At 41.8% G+C, this 13,541-nt stretch overlaps 8 protein-coding genes across 8 annotated transcripts in view; 3 read left to right on the top strand and 5 right to left on the bottom strand.

The window, feature by feature from the left end:
• Positions 1–47: 47 nt before the first annotated feature.
• Positions 48–2,039, bottom strand: TDEL0D01520 (uncharacterized protein; the record flags this gene model as incomplete). Its single annotated transcript, XM_003680899.1, has 1 exon — positions 48–2,039. The coding sequence occupies one exon, from the start codon at positions 2,037–2,039 to the stop codon at positions 48–50; it is 1,992 nt and encodes a 663-aa protein (XP_003680947.1).
• A 244-nt stretch (positions 2,040–2,283) lies between these two features.
• On the top strand, positions 2,284–2,691 carry VPS51 (Vps51p; the record flags this gene model as incomplete). The annotated part of the gene is made up of 1 exon (XM_003680898.1): positions 2,284–2,691. The coding sequence occupies one exon, from the start codon at positions 2,284–2,286 to the stop codon at positions 2,689–2,691; it is 408 nt and encodes a 135-aa protein (XP_003680946.1).
• A 722-nt stretch (positions 2,692–3,413) lies between these two features.
• On the top strand, positions 3,414–6,470 carry ALY2 (Aly2p; the record flags this gene model as incomplete). The annotated part of the gene is made up of 1 exon (XM_003680897.1): positions 3,414–6,470. One exon carries the CDS (start codon positions 3,414–3,416, stop codon positions 6,468–6,470), a length of 3,057 nt encoding a protein of 1,018 aa, XP_003680945.1.
• Positions 6,471–6,620: 150 nt separating this feature from the next.
• Positions 6,621–8,504, bottom strand: EXO70 (GTP-Rho binding exocyst subunit EXO70; the record flags this gene model as incomplete). The annotated part of the gene is made up of 1 exon (XM_003680896.1): positions 6,621–8,504. The coding sequence occupies one exon, from the start codon at positions 8,502–8,504 to the stop codon at positions 6,621–6,623; it is 1,884 nt and encodes a 627-aa protein (XP_003680944.1).
• Positions 8,505–8,743: 239 nt separating this feature from the next.
• Positions 8,744–11,212, top strand: TRL1 (tRNA ligase; the record flags this gene model as incomplete). Its single annotated transcript, XM_003680895.1, has 1 exon — positions 8,744–11,212. The coding sequence occupies one exon, from the start codon at positions 8,744–8,746 to the stop codon at positions 11,210–11,212; it is 2,469 nt and encodes an 822-aa protein (XP_003680943.1).
• A 76-nt stretch (positions 11,213–11,288) lies between these two features.
• On the bottom strand, positions 11,289–12,260 carry ARG3 (ornithine carbamoyltransferase; the record flags this gene model as incomplete). Its single annotated transcript, XM_003680894.1, has 1 exon — positions 11,289–12,260. One exon carries the CDS (start codon positions 12,258–12,260, stop codon positions 11,289–11,291), a length of 972 nt encoding a protein of 323 aa, XP_003680942.1.
• A 268-nt stretch (positions 12,261–12,528) lies between these two features.
• NTR2 (Ntr2p) lies at positions 12,529–13,401 on the bottom strand (the record flags this gene model as incomplete). The annotated part of the gene is made up of 1 exon (XM_003680893.1): positions 12,529–13,401. The coding sequence occupies one exon, from the start codon at positions 13,399–13,401 to the stop codon at positions 12,529–12,531; it is 873 nt and encodes a 290-aa protein (XP_003680941.1).
• Positions 13,402–13,487: 86 nt separating this feature from the next.
• SIP4 (Sip4p) overlaps positions 13,488–13,541 on the bottom strand; it is a gene marked incomplete at both ends in the record, with an annotated part of 2,838 nt that continues 2,784 nt past the window's right edge. The window contains one exon of the mRNA XM_003680892.1: positions 13,488–13,541. This exon is cut by the window's right edge and continues 2,784 nt beyond it. Within this exon, the coding sequence (XP_003680940.1) occupies positions 13,488–13,541 (54 nt within the window).

Below are 13,541 nucleotides of genomic sequence, written 5' to 3'. Positions count from 1 at the left end.
AAATGAAAATTCGAGCAGCTCTGAAGGCCCAGGGTCTCTAGTATAGCTCATACGTTGACATTCTTCATGTCCTTCTTGATATTCTTAATCTCTTGTTTCATCTGTCTCTTCTTACTCTTATCCATTTGCTTCATGGTGGTGGAATTTATAACGTTGACGACGTACCTATCGACGCTGTCCCAAACCTGCTGGTCGATGTCTATTGGTAGCTTACGGCCGTACAGACATTGGTCTACTAACCACATTCCCACGATGAAGGATTTTCTGTCCAGAGTTCCATCATGTCTGGTATCTACCTTGTCGTAAATCTGCATTAGAAGGTCACTCGGCAGGTTAGATCTGGCCCATATGTCTTTGATCACTAGATTGAGCATTAGACCATCTTCGGGAAGCTTTACTGGTGGTGCATTTTGCCCGCTAATAACTGAAGCCCACCATGGGAGTAATTCTAAGTATAGGCATCTATTACTGACCCACATACCTTCATACCGCTTCCGTTCTTGTGCTGTGACGAATCCAACGTCTTTGTGTGATTTCCATGGTTTATCTTCATTAAATCCCTTGCGCTTAGTACTATGACGGTTATCGTGATGGTGATGTAGGTGATGCGTGCATGGTACAACAGCTGCGGTATGCTTAAGTCTTCTTCTTAGCCTGGCAGCCCGTTTCTTTCGTTTCTTCTCATCTACTTGGTCCTCCATTGTATCACTATCGTCATCGTCTGAGTCCAATAAGTCTTCTTCTGCCCCTGCACCCTCATGCTGGCCTTTAAGCGAGTTACCACCAGTTTCGCTTGAGGAGTGACGATCATGACCACGCATGGTGGTCTTAAATCTTAAATTATTGTTTGTCGTTACTACGGGTCTTCCCTCACCATCAGCACTAACACTTGATGTAGAACCTGGATCGTTAGTTGTATCAGTTCTATTTCTCGATCCAAAGAGCTTAGTCTTGAATTTTTCCATCCTGGTCCTTCGAGTGTGATTCGGTATCAAATCAGGTAGAGTGCCCTGGAAAGTGACGTTTCCGTTGCCGATTCGATTCAGCTTCCCATAGGTCGCATTTGTCTGTACGGGGCTCGTGGGAGTTTCGAGTTCGCTAGGCTCTGGTGAAATATCGACCGTGGACGAAGTAAATTGTGTCTTTTGATCATGAGCATCCTGTAATGGTGAATTATCATCTAGATCGTATTCATCGTACTGAGAGTCACCAACATCTCTATCCAAGTCCTCGTTTCCCGAATCTTGTGCTTCGTCGCCGACATATGAAGAGCCACCAGTAACAAAGGATAATGCGGAAGAGGAAGTTGCGATAGATGAAGACGATGAAAGTTGATTTCCACTACGTCCATCTTCCGTGACTTCAGGACTATTCGTTGGATGAAGATAGATATTGGGAGGCGGTACTCTGCCAACCAATGTTCGCGATTCCGAACTGTGAACCTTCGGACGTTGTGCATTATTTGATTGCCCAATATTGGGACTCGAAGCTGGAGTCTTAATTGCCGGTGGCCTCTGTGGCTGTGGAAGTGGACGTACATCCATGTGTAGCTGCGATTTAGAATTATTCGACTGTCTTGTCATACTTTCTCGTCTAACAGGCTCCAATTTGCTGTCGACGTTCCTCGTAGAGGATGTTGAACTATTGAAATGTGGTAGAGCAGATAATCCTAGTAGCTCATCGTACTGGTGATCCGATTCTCGGCCTAGAGTCATGTGTGCCATTGCTGCTGCCGCATGTGCAGAATCATTAGGTGTAGGAGACTTAGGTCTACTAACATTTTGTTGGCTACCCTTCAGAGCTACCGAAGAGCTTCTCCCAGGTTGTGTTGATCTGCTAGTCGACATCGTACTATTAGATTTCCTAAATCTTGGCATAGTGGGACTGGCCTGGTTCGACAGTCCTGGAGAGTTCGAAACCAAGCTAGATTGCGAGTCAGCATGTCTCTGAAATATCACTTGAGCCGCTCTTAATGAATCACTCATAGCCTGCTCAGGCAGATCTGCGCTAGTATGCGTTCGCTTTTTCTTACCAAACATCTCCTTCTATAGGCCTTCAAGCAGGTCAAACTTGGCCAATTGCCTCAATACAATCAAAGCTAACTCCTGAACTAACTAAAAGCTCTGCTCCATGGGGGTAGAACCACTGTTTAGCCTTCAAAGAAACTTATTCAGCCGGTCGAGGTTTTTAGCTTTAAACGATCCTCGCCGCTTGACGAAAAGTCCCTGCTATCTCAAACAATCACAACGCAAATAAGCTACAAACAAGCATTAAAGGTGATCAATGGCAGAACAGATCAGCCATAAGAAGTCTCTCAGAGTGAGCAGACTGAGCAAGGACCGTAGACTGCTTTTGAAGGAGTACTATCAATTGGATGAGCCGCAAAGCGCCGAAGTTGAAACAGCGCCACCGATGAATGGCGAAGCCGCCGAAGAAACTGGTGCTGGAGAGTCGAATAAATCTGATATGGGGGATAAACCCATCGATCAATGCAAATTTGCCGATCTGATGCGATTGCACAACAGCTTGTTGAAGAAGGAAACCGAAACGAATAACTCGATCAAGAATACGATTTATGAGAATTATTACGATCTGATCAAGGTAAATGACTTGTTAAAAGAGATGTCGCAATCCAATGAGCCTTTGCTCGATCGTCTTAAGGATTTGACAGGATTATTACAGGAGGACTAAGCGCGAGTCTAGCAGAAATTGACCCAGCGAGCATTGATACCTGGAAGATGTTTACTATATTCTTCAAGCTCTACTGGTCCACATTCGAGAAGTTGCAGGATGACATTTCGTTGTAAAATGACATTTTGCCTTATCTTTCCTGTAAGGCAGCTAGAAAGGACAGATTCAGCGATCGAATGATCCCAAGCCCAAACTAAAGGTAATACATACATCATATGGCATTGATATCAAGGCACGCATTTAAACAGGGATAACAGATAACCGGTCCGGCAATGGAAATACAGCTAAAACACACCCAGAAAAAACGCTTGAGAATGGCCTAAGACAACAAATACCTGGAAGTAGAGATACCACCCTTAGAACAAGATTTAAGAGTAGGGAATCGGCGAGAAATACCACTATCACCATCACTTTAAGCGCTGTAAAATGTGTTACTGTTGATCCTACAGCAGGTCACGTGACATGCACGTGTACATTTCTCGCTTACCACGGCTATGAAAGAAATGTCTCACTGAAATCTTAATAGTTCTGACAGATAGAAGAATCTTCAGGTTATGATCCGGCTGAAGAGCGCTCGTCGAGGTCGTCTCACAGGTGTTATTTGTGCAGAACATCGGGGAGAGAAAGATTGTGAATTTAAAACAAATTGAATCGAGCTGATTGTTGTAACTGCGTGCAAAAGACCGATTTAGTCGTATAGGAGACCGACCGAGTAACTTAGGATGTCTGAATTACATTGTGTTTTTTCACCGGTGTTCCCTGTGGATAAAGACGTTGATGTTGCACAGGATGCTGAACCTTTGGCTCATACTTCTTCCATACAAGTGTTTGTACAGTTAGCGGAACCAGTGGTTTTCATACAGGGATTCCATTCGTCACAGCAGAATGATAGACCACCTAGCATTCTAAGAGGTTCATTGGTACTGCGAGTGTTGAAACCAACAAAGCTGAAAAGTGTTTCTTTGTCATTCAAGGGGTTTTCGAGAACTGAATGGCCAGAAGGTATACCTCCGAAAAGACAAGATTTTGTTGAGATTAATGATATTGTAAATCATACTTGGCCTTTTTATCAAGCTCATAACAGAAATTCGTATGACCAATCTGCAAGGAAAAGTTCATCAGACGGCAACCTTGATGCTGATCATGCTCATTTGTTACATGAAAGTGGCGCATCCCTCTACAAAACTTTATCACAGACAGCGAGCCGCAAGAACAAACGTCAGAGCGTTTCATCTACAAATGGTATATCATCGCTATCTTTGGCTTCGAACGGTGGTGGCGATAACAGAAGTATTACGGATGCCGCATCTGGTTCTGGTAGAAGCTTGTCTCCCATGTTCCTACTTCGAAGAGCTACTTCGCCAGGGCCAAAAGCAGATGATCATCGTACTCATAGATCTTCCACAACTACTTCTCTTATTTCGGATTTATTAAGTGGTACTTTTTCAACTCCAGCCGACACTACATCATCAAATTCATCTAATAGTGACAACCACCACGGGAACGATCACGGGAATGCCAGCGGGTCTGGTAGTGAGCAATTTATATTCCAACCGGGAGAATACATATACACTTTTGAGCAAGCTATTCCGTCCTCCTATCCTGAGAGTGTTAAAGCTGATTTTGGGTTTGTTGAATACCAATTATTTGTCAGTATAGAAAGGTTCGGTGCTTTTAAATCTAATTTAACTGCCCGGTTACCTGTTACCTTAGTGCGTGCTCAAGCCGATACATCAGTGGAGGAAACAGAACCAATTGCCATTTCTCGAGATTGGGAAAGCCAATTACACTATGATATTGTCATAGCTTCAAAAGATATCATTTTGGATGCTTTTCTACCGATAGCGTTCCATTTCTCGCCAATGGACAAAGTCACTCTGCACCGGATTAGAGTTTATCTTACAGAAACAATGGAATACTACTGTAGAAATAAGAAGGTTCACAGAATGGAGCCGACTAAAAAGTTTTTGTTAGCTGAGCATGATGGCCCACGATTGCCAGGGACATCGGATAGTGGCGCTTTGAAGGCTAAGAATATGGGTAATCTGCTTTTGGATGAAAAAAGTGGTGACCTTGTGAACAAAAACTTCGAATATCAAGTTTTCGTTCCAAGCGTCTTGAGTAATAATCAGCGCTTACACCCGGATACTGCATTTGACAACATCAAGGCTAACCATTGGATCAAGCTTTGCTTACGTCTTTCGAAAATGGTTGACGGGAAGAGGAAACACTATGAAATTAGCATAGATTCCCCGATCCACGTTTTACACAAACTATGTTCACATGCAAATACACTTTTGCCCAGCTATGATAGTCACATCACCACAAATGAACAGGCCCTTTCTTCTTGTCCAAAATTTGGTAATACATCCGACGTGAACATTTATCATGACTCTAACATTTTCTTTCCAAAGGAAGTTTTACAATCGCCGATGTTATCTCCCGAGGTTCATCCTTTGGACTTGAACCTTGAACAGCGGTCAATGACTGCAAGCCCGAGATCACGTCGTGTTCGTCGTGATACAAGAACTGAAGACACTTCGATGCTCTTGTCTCCTTCGTTCAAAGCAAATATATATCAACCGGACCAGATTCAAAGAGAATTGACATCGCCTCAAGCCCTGCCTCTTTCTCCTATGACCTCACCGCCAATGAGGCCTCTACACCCATCAGAGGCCCCTCCCGCATTCGAAAGTGAGGTATATTCCCTTCCAACGTTGAATAATAGCGGGGAAATGCCACGAGATCCTCCATCGTACGGTGATGTCTTGAAAGCGGATGGCGTCGAATCTACTTATCGCTCCCCGAATAGTGTAAACCAAAGTATCCCAAAGATCACATTTGGTAGATCAGAAGAACATTGGATGGAAACACCAGCCTTCCACCGTCGCGTCTGTCACTTCAAGCAAAAAAAAGTAGTGGATATTCATCCTCGGAGCAATATGAAGACCGCTGAGGATGACGATGATGATATCACTTCTGGTTTCAGTTTTCAAGGTGTGTCTCAAGCCTCTCCCAATTTACCTAGTGCTGTGCTGAAATCACCAGCGGTGAAGCCGCTGAATCTGAATGTTGACGTAAAAAGAGAACGTGCAATGAGCCTTACTGATAATTTACCATCAACGGTAAGAAATGCCAGTTCGTCTTTCAACGACATGAGTGCAGTGCTGGCGGGTGGTAATGAAAACAGTGAGGAAAGTGGTCTTTCGAGGGTAGCAACCAATTGCTCCAAGAGTTCATCTTTCGGTAAGTCACCCAGATCGTCAATGGACAGCAATACGTCCTTCACCAATAGAACTAACATGGAGCCACTTCTCCATCATACAGAAACTCAACGGAACGTCAGCGTAGATGACATCGTATTCCAGTCGAGAGATTCGATTAACAACTATGCAAACATACCGGTAGACAGCTCGATTGACATCACTGCGCTGTACGACCGGAATTCCAATGCTTGGCATCCTTTACAGGCTGGAGTTGACAATGCTCTATCTCCAGCTGTAAGCCCCCGAAACTCGATAGCGGTTGCAAACTCCAACCAGGTCTTAGATGACTTCAAGAATGCCCTTCGTGATGATAATGATTTAGGGAACGACGGCCGTGAAGATAGTGTCAGTACTTTGAGACAGAGTGGAGAAACTTCTGGTGAATCTTCTTCCGGTCGCACAGCTGACTCTATCCAGGAACCTCCACGGCGGCCGGAATCCGGCGACAAACAGCTTATAAATCATACTGATAGAGAAACAACCTACCAATCAATTGACGGTGGTCTTAATTGATCTTTTAAGGTTGTTTTGAAACTTTTGCTTGCCTTCAAAGCGATGCTACTAGCATCGCCCCTATAGATAATACAGCTACCTGCTGTTAAAATACTTAATAAAACATAGTAATATGTCGATTTTAATACTTTTCTATTCTATAAGAATGACTCACTTACCTAACTGAGTAAGAACAGATGTCAGCTCATCTGGTAGATACTTGATGTGTTTTCTTGGATTCTTGAAAGAGTCCTTGTATCTTCTGTAAAACCTCTCATACATGGGCATTACTAAAGAAACAATTTCTGACTTCAACATTGCTTTCAGCCCTGGATCAGATAACCTGTACTGCTTGTATTTTGAAACTAATTCCTCGAAGCCTTCGTTGAATCTCTTGAATTTCTCTTTTATTTGATCCTTATCCTTGGAGGAGATCTTCCCGGTACTGTCGACAAAGACGGAATCCATTAAATTACTTGCAAGGTCTCTCCAGTCGGAAACAAGATAGTTGATGTACCGCTTCTTTAACTTTTCCATCCTTACGTGGCCTTCAGAACCCAGTAATTCACCAAGATTTGATTTGTCAACAATCTGCTCGATCAGAGCCATATTCATAATAATGAAGAAACCTATGCGTGGTTTATGAGTGTTCTTGCTACTGTTCGGATTGGCAACGTCTGGTTCTTGATTGGGCATCAGAATACGTTGGGCCCTCCGCTCTAAGCTGACGATGAGAAGATCGATACAATCACTCAAAAAGCATGACAAAAGCGCAGATGGTTCTCTCAAAGTGTGACTTACATTAAAAGTAAATTCCTTCTCCTTATGGGGCGTAGGAAGCCACATTTCTCTTCTCATATTCTCCATCGCGCCAAGGCAACCTGCTTTGTACTCACTGAACTTCCTCAAACGCGACATGGTATCAACAGTACTCTCTGTCACACCATTATCAGCAGGTATTGCCGACATTTGATTCACCTTAGTGCCAATACGCTGTATTACATCTTTGAATAGCGATTGTGTAACTGTATGCACGTTCTTGGAACATTCGCTTATAGGCCCATAATTTTCTAAAGGACCACCTTTTAGTGCCCTCCTAACGTTATGGACACTATCGGCAAGCTCAAAGCTCAAAATACCGGCATTCTCGAGATTCTTTCGCACATATGCCAAGTTTGTCTCTACCAACTTCACATATGCACCGAGCAGCGGTTTAATAGTACCGGTAAAGACTTTCGGTTTAAGCTCCAATTCTTGCAAATACAAGTCATCAACCAGCGATTTCTCGTTAGCAACAAACCCCGATAGCGCTTCCGTATAACTCAGCAAGGAACCGCTATCTCTTTCATAGGGTGTATTGTCGCTACTTGCAACTTTCTTTGCAAACGGCTCCAGAAAGGCCATACATTTTAGTATCATTTCACTTCTTTCCTGTATAAACACATCCTCGATTGGCGCAGCATCAGAGAAAGTATTATGGAAATAATCTATTATTAAAGCCATCTCGGCCAATTGCTCGTCGTTATAGTAAGGAAAAGGTATCTTTTTGTTAATGTTAATTTGAGGATCAAATGGCTTGATAGTTCGTAACACAGATACAAAGTAAACTCTCAAGTTTGTCTCGCTTTTCCTTATCAGATCCTTTAAATGTGTTTGTATCCCTGTAAACTCAGAGTTATCAGTCCTCTTGAAATTCCCTGCCTTGATATCATCTAACATATCGTCTAGTTTATGAATTGCTTGAATATACTGCTTCAATCCAACCTCCCGGAAGCCTTTCCTCAGTACCATTTCATGCTTCGATGCCTCATTTGCTAGATCCTTCACGGACGCAACAGAATTTAGAGCACTTTCAATGTTTCTCTGTAAGGTTGATAGAACATTGTTCCTTGTAATGATTGGAGCAAATAAGCGGCTGGAATGGCCAGTAGTCGTGGCTATATTTCGGAGAGATTTGTTAATTTGCACGGTCACTTTACTTGCACGCTCCAGACCCTGTGTAAAAACCAGCACATCAGCCTCATCGACATCAATCGCAGGTCTCAAAGTAGCCATAGGGATCCAGTTCAGCTGTCGAGGAGCTTTGCACCCGCTTATAAACACGTCCTGTGGTGTCTATTACTGGCCTTTATTCTATATAAGAAAGATCAGCTGCCGGGTAAAGCGTTCGAAAGTAAAAATAGAGGCGATGAGCTTCAAAAGATCATTGATCTACTTCATTAGAAGAGGGAATTGAGCTTACCGAAAACTCTTACGACCGCTTGGGAGGTGTGGTTAGTTAGCTCAGAAGAACCATGGGTTTAAACGGCGTTGAAATCCGTTCTGAGAGCCAAGAAGTGAGGAATTTGGTACGAGATCTGGAGAATGCCACTACGCTGCCTTCGAGAGGTAAAGCCACCAAGAGAGTTTGTGATTTGTTTGATAGCGACAAGAAAGTTGTCAGCTGGAAATTTCAAGAGTGGGACTACGGAAAAAAGAATATTAAGTTGCCTTGTAATGCTCGTGGTCTGTTCATTTTGGAGGATGACGATAAGCCTGAGATAGTCGCTCGTGGTTATGACAAGTTCTTTAATGTGGATGAAGTACCTTTTACAAAATGGGACTATATCGAAAAAAATACTGTTGGACCTTATGATGTGACTCTAAAGTCCAATGGATGCATTATATTCATATCTGGCCTTGCCGATGGTACACTTGTTGTTTGTTCTAAACACTCAACAGGTGCTAGAACAGACGTTGATAGAAATCATGCAGAGTCTGGTAAGTCTTTCCTCTTAAGTCAGCTTGCCAAGTTAGAAATTGATTCAAGAGAATTCGCTAAGAGATTACACGAATTAAACGTAACAGCAGTGGCCGAATACTGCGACGATTCATTTGAGGAACATATTTTGGCATATGAGGGAGAAAAAGTGGGATTGTACTTGCATGGGATCAACCTCAACCAACGGGATTTTGCTACTTGGCCAATGGAAGACGTGGCTAGATTCGCATCTCAGTATGGTTTCAAGCCTACAGAACACTTCAAACTGGAGGACATCAAGAAACTGCGAACATTTGTGGATGAATGCTCTCAACATGGCAGCTACAATGGTACCGAAGCTGAAGGTTTTGTCATTAGATCGCATTTGAAGGATAGTGGTGATGATTTTTTCTTTAAGTACAAATTTGAAGAGCCTTACTTAATGTACAGACAGTGGAGAGAGGTAACAAAGGACTATATCACAACTAGGTCTCGAGTTTTCAAATTTAAAAAACACAAGTTCATCACCAACAAATATTTGGACTTTGTAATCCCTCTGCTAGAAAATGATAAACAGATGTGCGATAATTATCTAAGAGGATTTGGAATCATCAAATTACGGAATGCTTTTTTGCAGGACTATGGAATGTCAGGTATGGAAATTCTAAACTATGAAAGAGTTAAAGAACTGGAGCTTAGGAATGCAGTGGATTTTGATAAAGTTGACGAGAACACCAAGTTTTTGATTTTCCCTGTAGCGGTAATTGGCTGTGGTAAGACTACAACCTCTTTGACACTGAAGAATTTATTTCCCAAATCCTGGGCTGTGGTCCAAAACGATGACATTACGTCGAAAGATAAGTCGATGCTAATGAAAAAGTCTCTAGAGTTATTGGCCCAGCCAGAGATCAAGTGTGTCGTTGTTGACAGAAATAATCATCAGTATAGAGAAAGAACACAACTGTTTACCTGGTTTGAAGAGCTAAAAGAAGATTATCTGGCTTATGATACAAATGTCAAGATAATCGGTTTGTCATTTTTTCCCTACGATGAATTAGATAAAGTTGGGGAGTTGACAATCGCAAGAGTGCTAGCCAGAGGTGATAATCATCAAAGCATCAAGTCCTCTTCATATGGAGAACAAAAAGTGTTGGGTATAATGCGGGGATTTATGAACAGATTTCAACCCGTTAACGTTGAAAGGCGACCTGACAGCTTATTTGATTTGGTCATTTCATTACGAGTTTATAATAAGAACTCGTCACTACACAACGCCAAAACAGTTTTACATGAGCTTAACAAAGAATATCCAGTGTTGGTTCCAGAAGTTCCATCTTCTGATAGAATTGAACAAGCATTTAATCAAAGTTTGAATTACAAGCCTAAGATCACCAAAATCGTGAGAGGCATTGGTGGTAGTGAGTCTAAAAAAAATCTACCCACCTTTTTCTCAGCACATATTAATAATCGCTTGGAGATTATAGAGGAAATCTCTAATCTTGTCCAAAATGCGAAACTTGACGATGCAGCAAAATCTGGAATCAAGAAGTTGTTTCAAGAGAATAAATTCCAGTCAGAGTTTCATATCACACTTTCCCACATTTCACAAAGGAAGAAAGGAACTGAGCTTCAAAGAGCCACTTGGCAAAATCTAATTCATCGGTATCAGAATCTAATATCAACTATAAAAATACAAAAAGAGGAAAGACATTGTCTTTCAACGAAGGATGTGGTCAAATTCAGTATTCGGAAACTCTGCTGGGACGAGAAGATCGTTGGAATTTTAGTTGACCTTCCCGAGGAACATTTATTTGACGTCGATGGTGAAGCAGTGCCGAGAATAAATTTTCGTAACGAAGTGTCGCATATCACAGTCGGCATATTGGAAACCGGGACACCTCCCTTTTACACAAATGAACTATGTCGAAAAGTGCTATCGTCCGACAAGAAAAGAGACTATCACGTCTTAGAATTTGAGTATCCTAAGAGGTTCGAAGCTAATGTCCGCATAACCTTTCAATAAGTACATTTGCGCTATAACATTACATATACGACAATAAATCGATTTATCTATCAAATTGAGCCTATGACATTATATATCATTTCAAGTCATCAAAGTTACCGTGGTTATTTACGAAGACGTCAATAGCTGCCATTGCAGCGTACAGTCTGTTTTCAGCTTCCTCAAACACAATCGAGTGTTTACTGTAGAAGATTTCATCACTAACTTCCTCATTGTGTCTTGGTAAACAGTGCATGAACTTGTAGTTTGGATCAGCATGTTTGGCCAATTCGGCATCGATTTGAAATCCTTTGAACTGCTTCAATTTAGCAACCTTAGCATATTCTTCACCCATCGAGATGAAAGTGTCGGTTACCAGGATGTGCGCACCTTTAGCGGCCTCTACGGAGTTGTGAGTCGTAGTCAATTTTGTGTTGTTTCTTTCAGAAATTTCCTTTCCAGCATTGACGATGCCTTGGTCCAATTCAATACCAGGAGGAGTAGCCACTGCTACGTCCATCCCAAGTTTCAGACATGCAATAGCCATGTCGTTGATGACATTGTTGGCATCACCGATCCATGCTACTTTTAGCTTGTTTTTCGAGTAGTCTAGATGCTCCTTAATGGTTAACATATCACAAATGGCCTGCAATGGATGGAACATGTCACATAAGGAGTTGATGATAGGTACGCTTGAGTGTTCGCACAGTTGTAGAATCTCATCATGATGGTTCACACGGGCGAAGATGCATGACACCATCGAAGAAACAACTTTTGTAGTATCGTAAAATGACTCATTGACACCCAATTGAATATCATCCTTACCTAAGAACATGGGCTGGGCACCAAAAAATGTGGCAGCTCCCTCTGTAGAAATTCTAGTTCTAGTTGATCTCTTGGAGAAGATCAATGCAATGGTTCTACCCAACAATTTTAAATGATTCTTCTGAAACTCATTGGTCTCATTACTTTTAAATATGCTCTTGAAATATTCAGCTCTATCGACCAAAATCGAGAACTCTTTGTCGGTCAAATCTTTAATTGACACCAAATGACGGATTCCTGACATGTTAACTTTCTTCAAAATTATATTCGATCGGATCAATCCAAAGAAAACAGCGTTCGTTATTGCCTGTACTTAAGGAACAACAGGAATAAATTGCCATTAGGAGAACTGGATACAAAGTACAAGGCATTTTCTTCAAATTTTATATCTTTCCTGCAGAAAATCTTGAAAATTTTTTTCTTCAGCATTTTTGACCCAGCATATGACAGCGACAAAATTCAAGAAATTAGTCACATTCAAGTTTACTCCTGGTTGATTCGGGGAATAGGATTCAATGTATTTCTTGTTGTAGACGGTTAAATTGATGAGTCAATGCGTCTTGCTGCGTTTTTAGAGTTGCCTTTTGAGCTTGTAAAGTAGTCAATTGCTTCATCAATTGCGTTTTCCGGAAAGATACAGATTCAATTGTTTGGGCAAGAGGGTCTGAGTCATTGACGTTATCCTCAGATTCCGAAGGATGAAGTTTTGGAAGTTTAGGGATATCTATCGCTTGCTGTGATTGTCCTGATCCTTTGGATAAAAGTTGTGATTCCCAGGCGTTTGAAGACTCGTCATCTTGGGATTTAAGAGCTTCCTCAATTGTCTGTTTCAAACGTTCCTTATGGAGAAGAGACTCTCTGCTACTCAACGGGAGCCTCTCCTCGTCGAGCATATCGATATCGGGATCGCTGGGTGTGTTTTCTGTTCCGCCATTTTTCTTGATGCTCTCCATAATCTCTAGCTTATCGTCATCATCCAATAGTGATACATAAACCTTTTCACTGATTGCATCTTTCTTCTTCTGAGTAGCCTGAGCTTTGAGTTTATTACTCTTCAGCTCCTCGATCTCTTTTTTAGAAGGAAAACTCAATGAGTCGTCATCGTCCTCTTCAGCCATATCTTCTAGATTCATCACACGACTCACTGGTTTTTTACTAAAGATGTCTCCATAACTAGTACTCTCTTGTTGTAGTGACTCAATTGCCTCCACTACCTTTCCTTTCCTCTTGAATGTCCCCAGAGGTACTTCGACGTTATCCTCATCGTCGTCTTGATGGTCATCTAAGAGACTAAGGCTTGCCTTACTCAGCTTCTTGGCGTTTATACCATCATCTGTCGCTTGTTGAGGTGGTAAACCAATCTTGACTCGCTTCCTGATCTTCATCTTTGACCTACGTTTACTCCAGGTTGAGACGTTTGTGAAATGCTTATTTTTAAGGTGGGACCAGCCGCCTTGATAATTGTATACATTTAAGAAGAGTATATATATATATATATATATATATATATATATATATATATATA

Source organism: Torulaspora delbrueckii, chromosome 4 (genome assembly GCF_000243375.1).
Source record: "Torulaspora delbrueckii CBS 1146 chromosome 4, complete genome".
NCBI lineage: Eukaryota > Fungi > Ascomycota > Saccharomycetes > Saccharomycetales > Saccharomycetaceae > Torulaspora > Torulaspora delbrueckii.
Note: the sequence above shows the minus strand (reverse complement) of the source record. Positions and strands in the feature narration are given on the sequence as shown.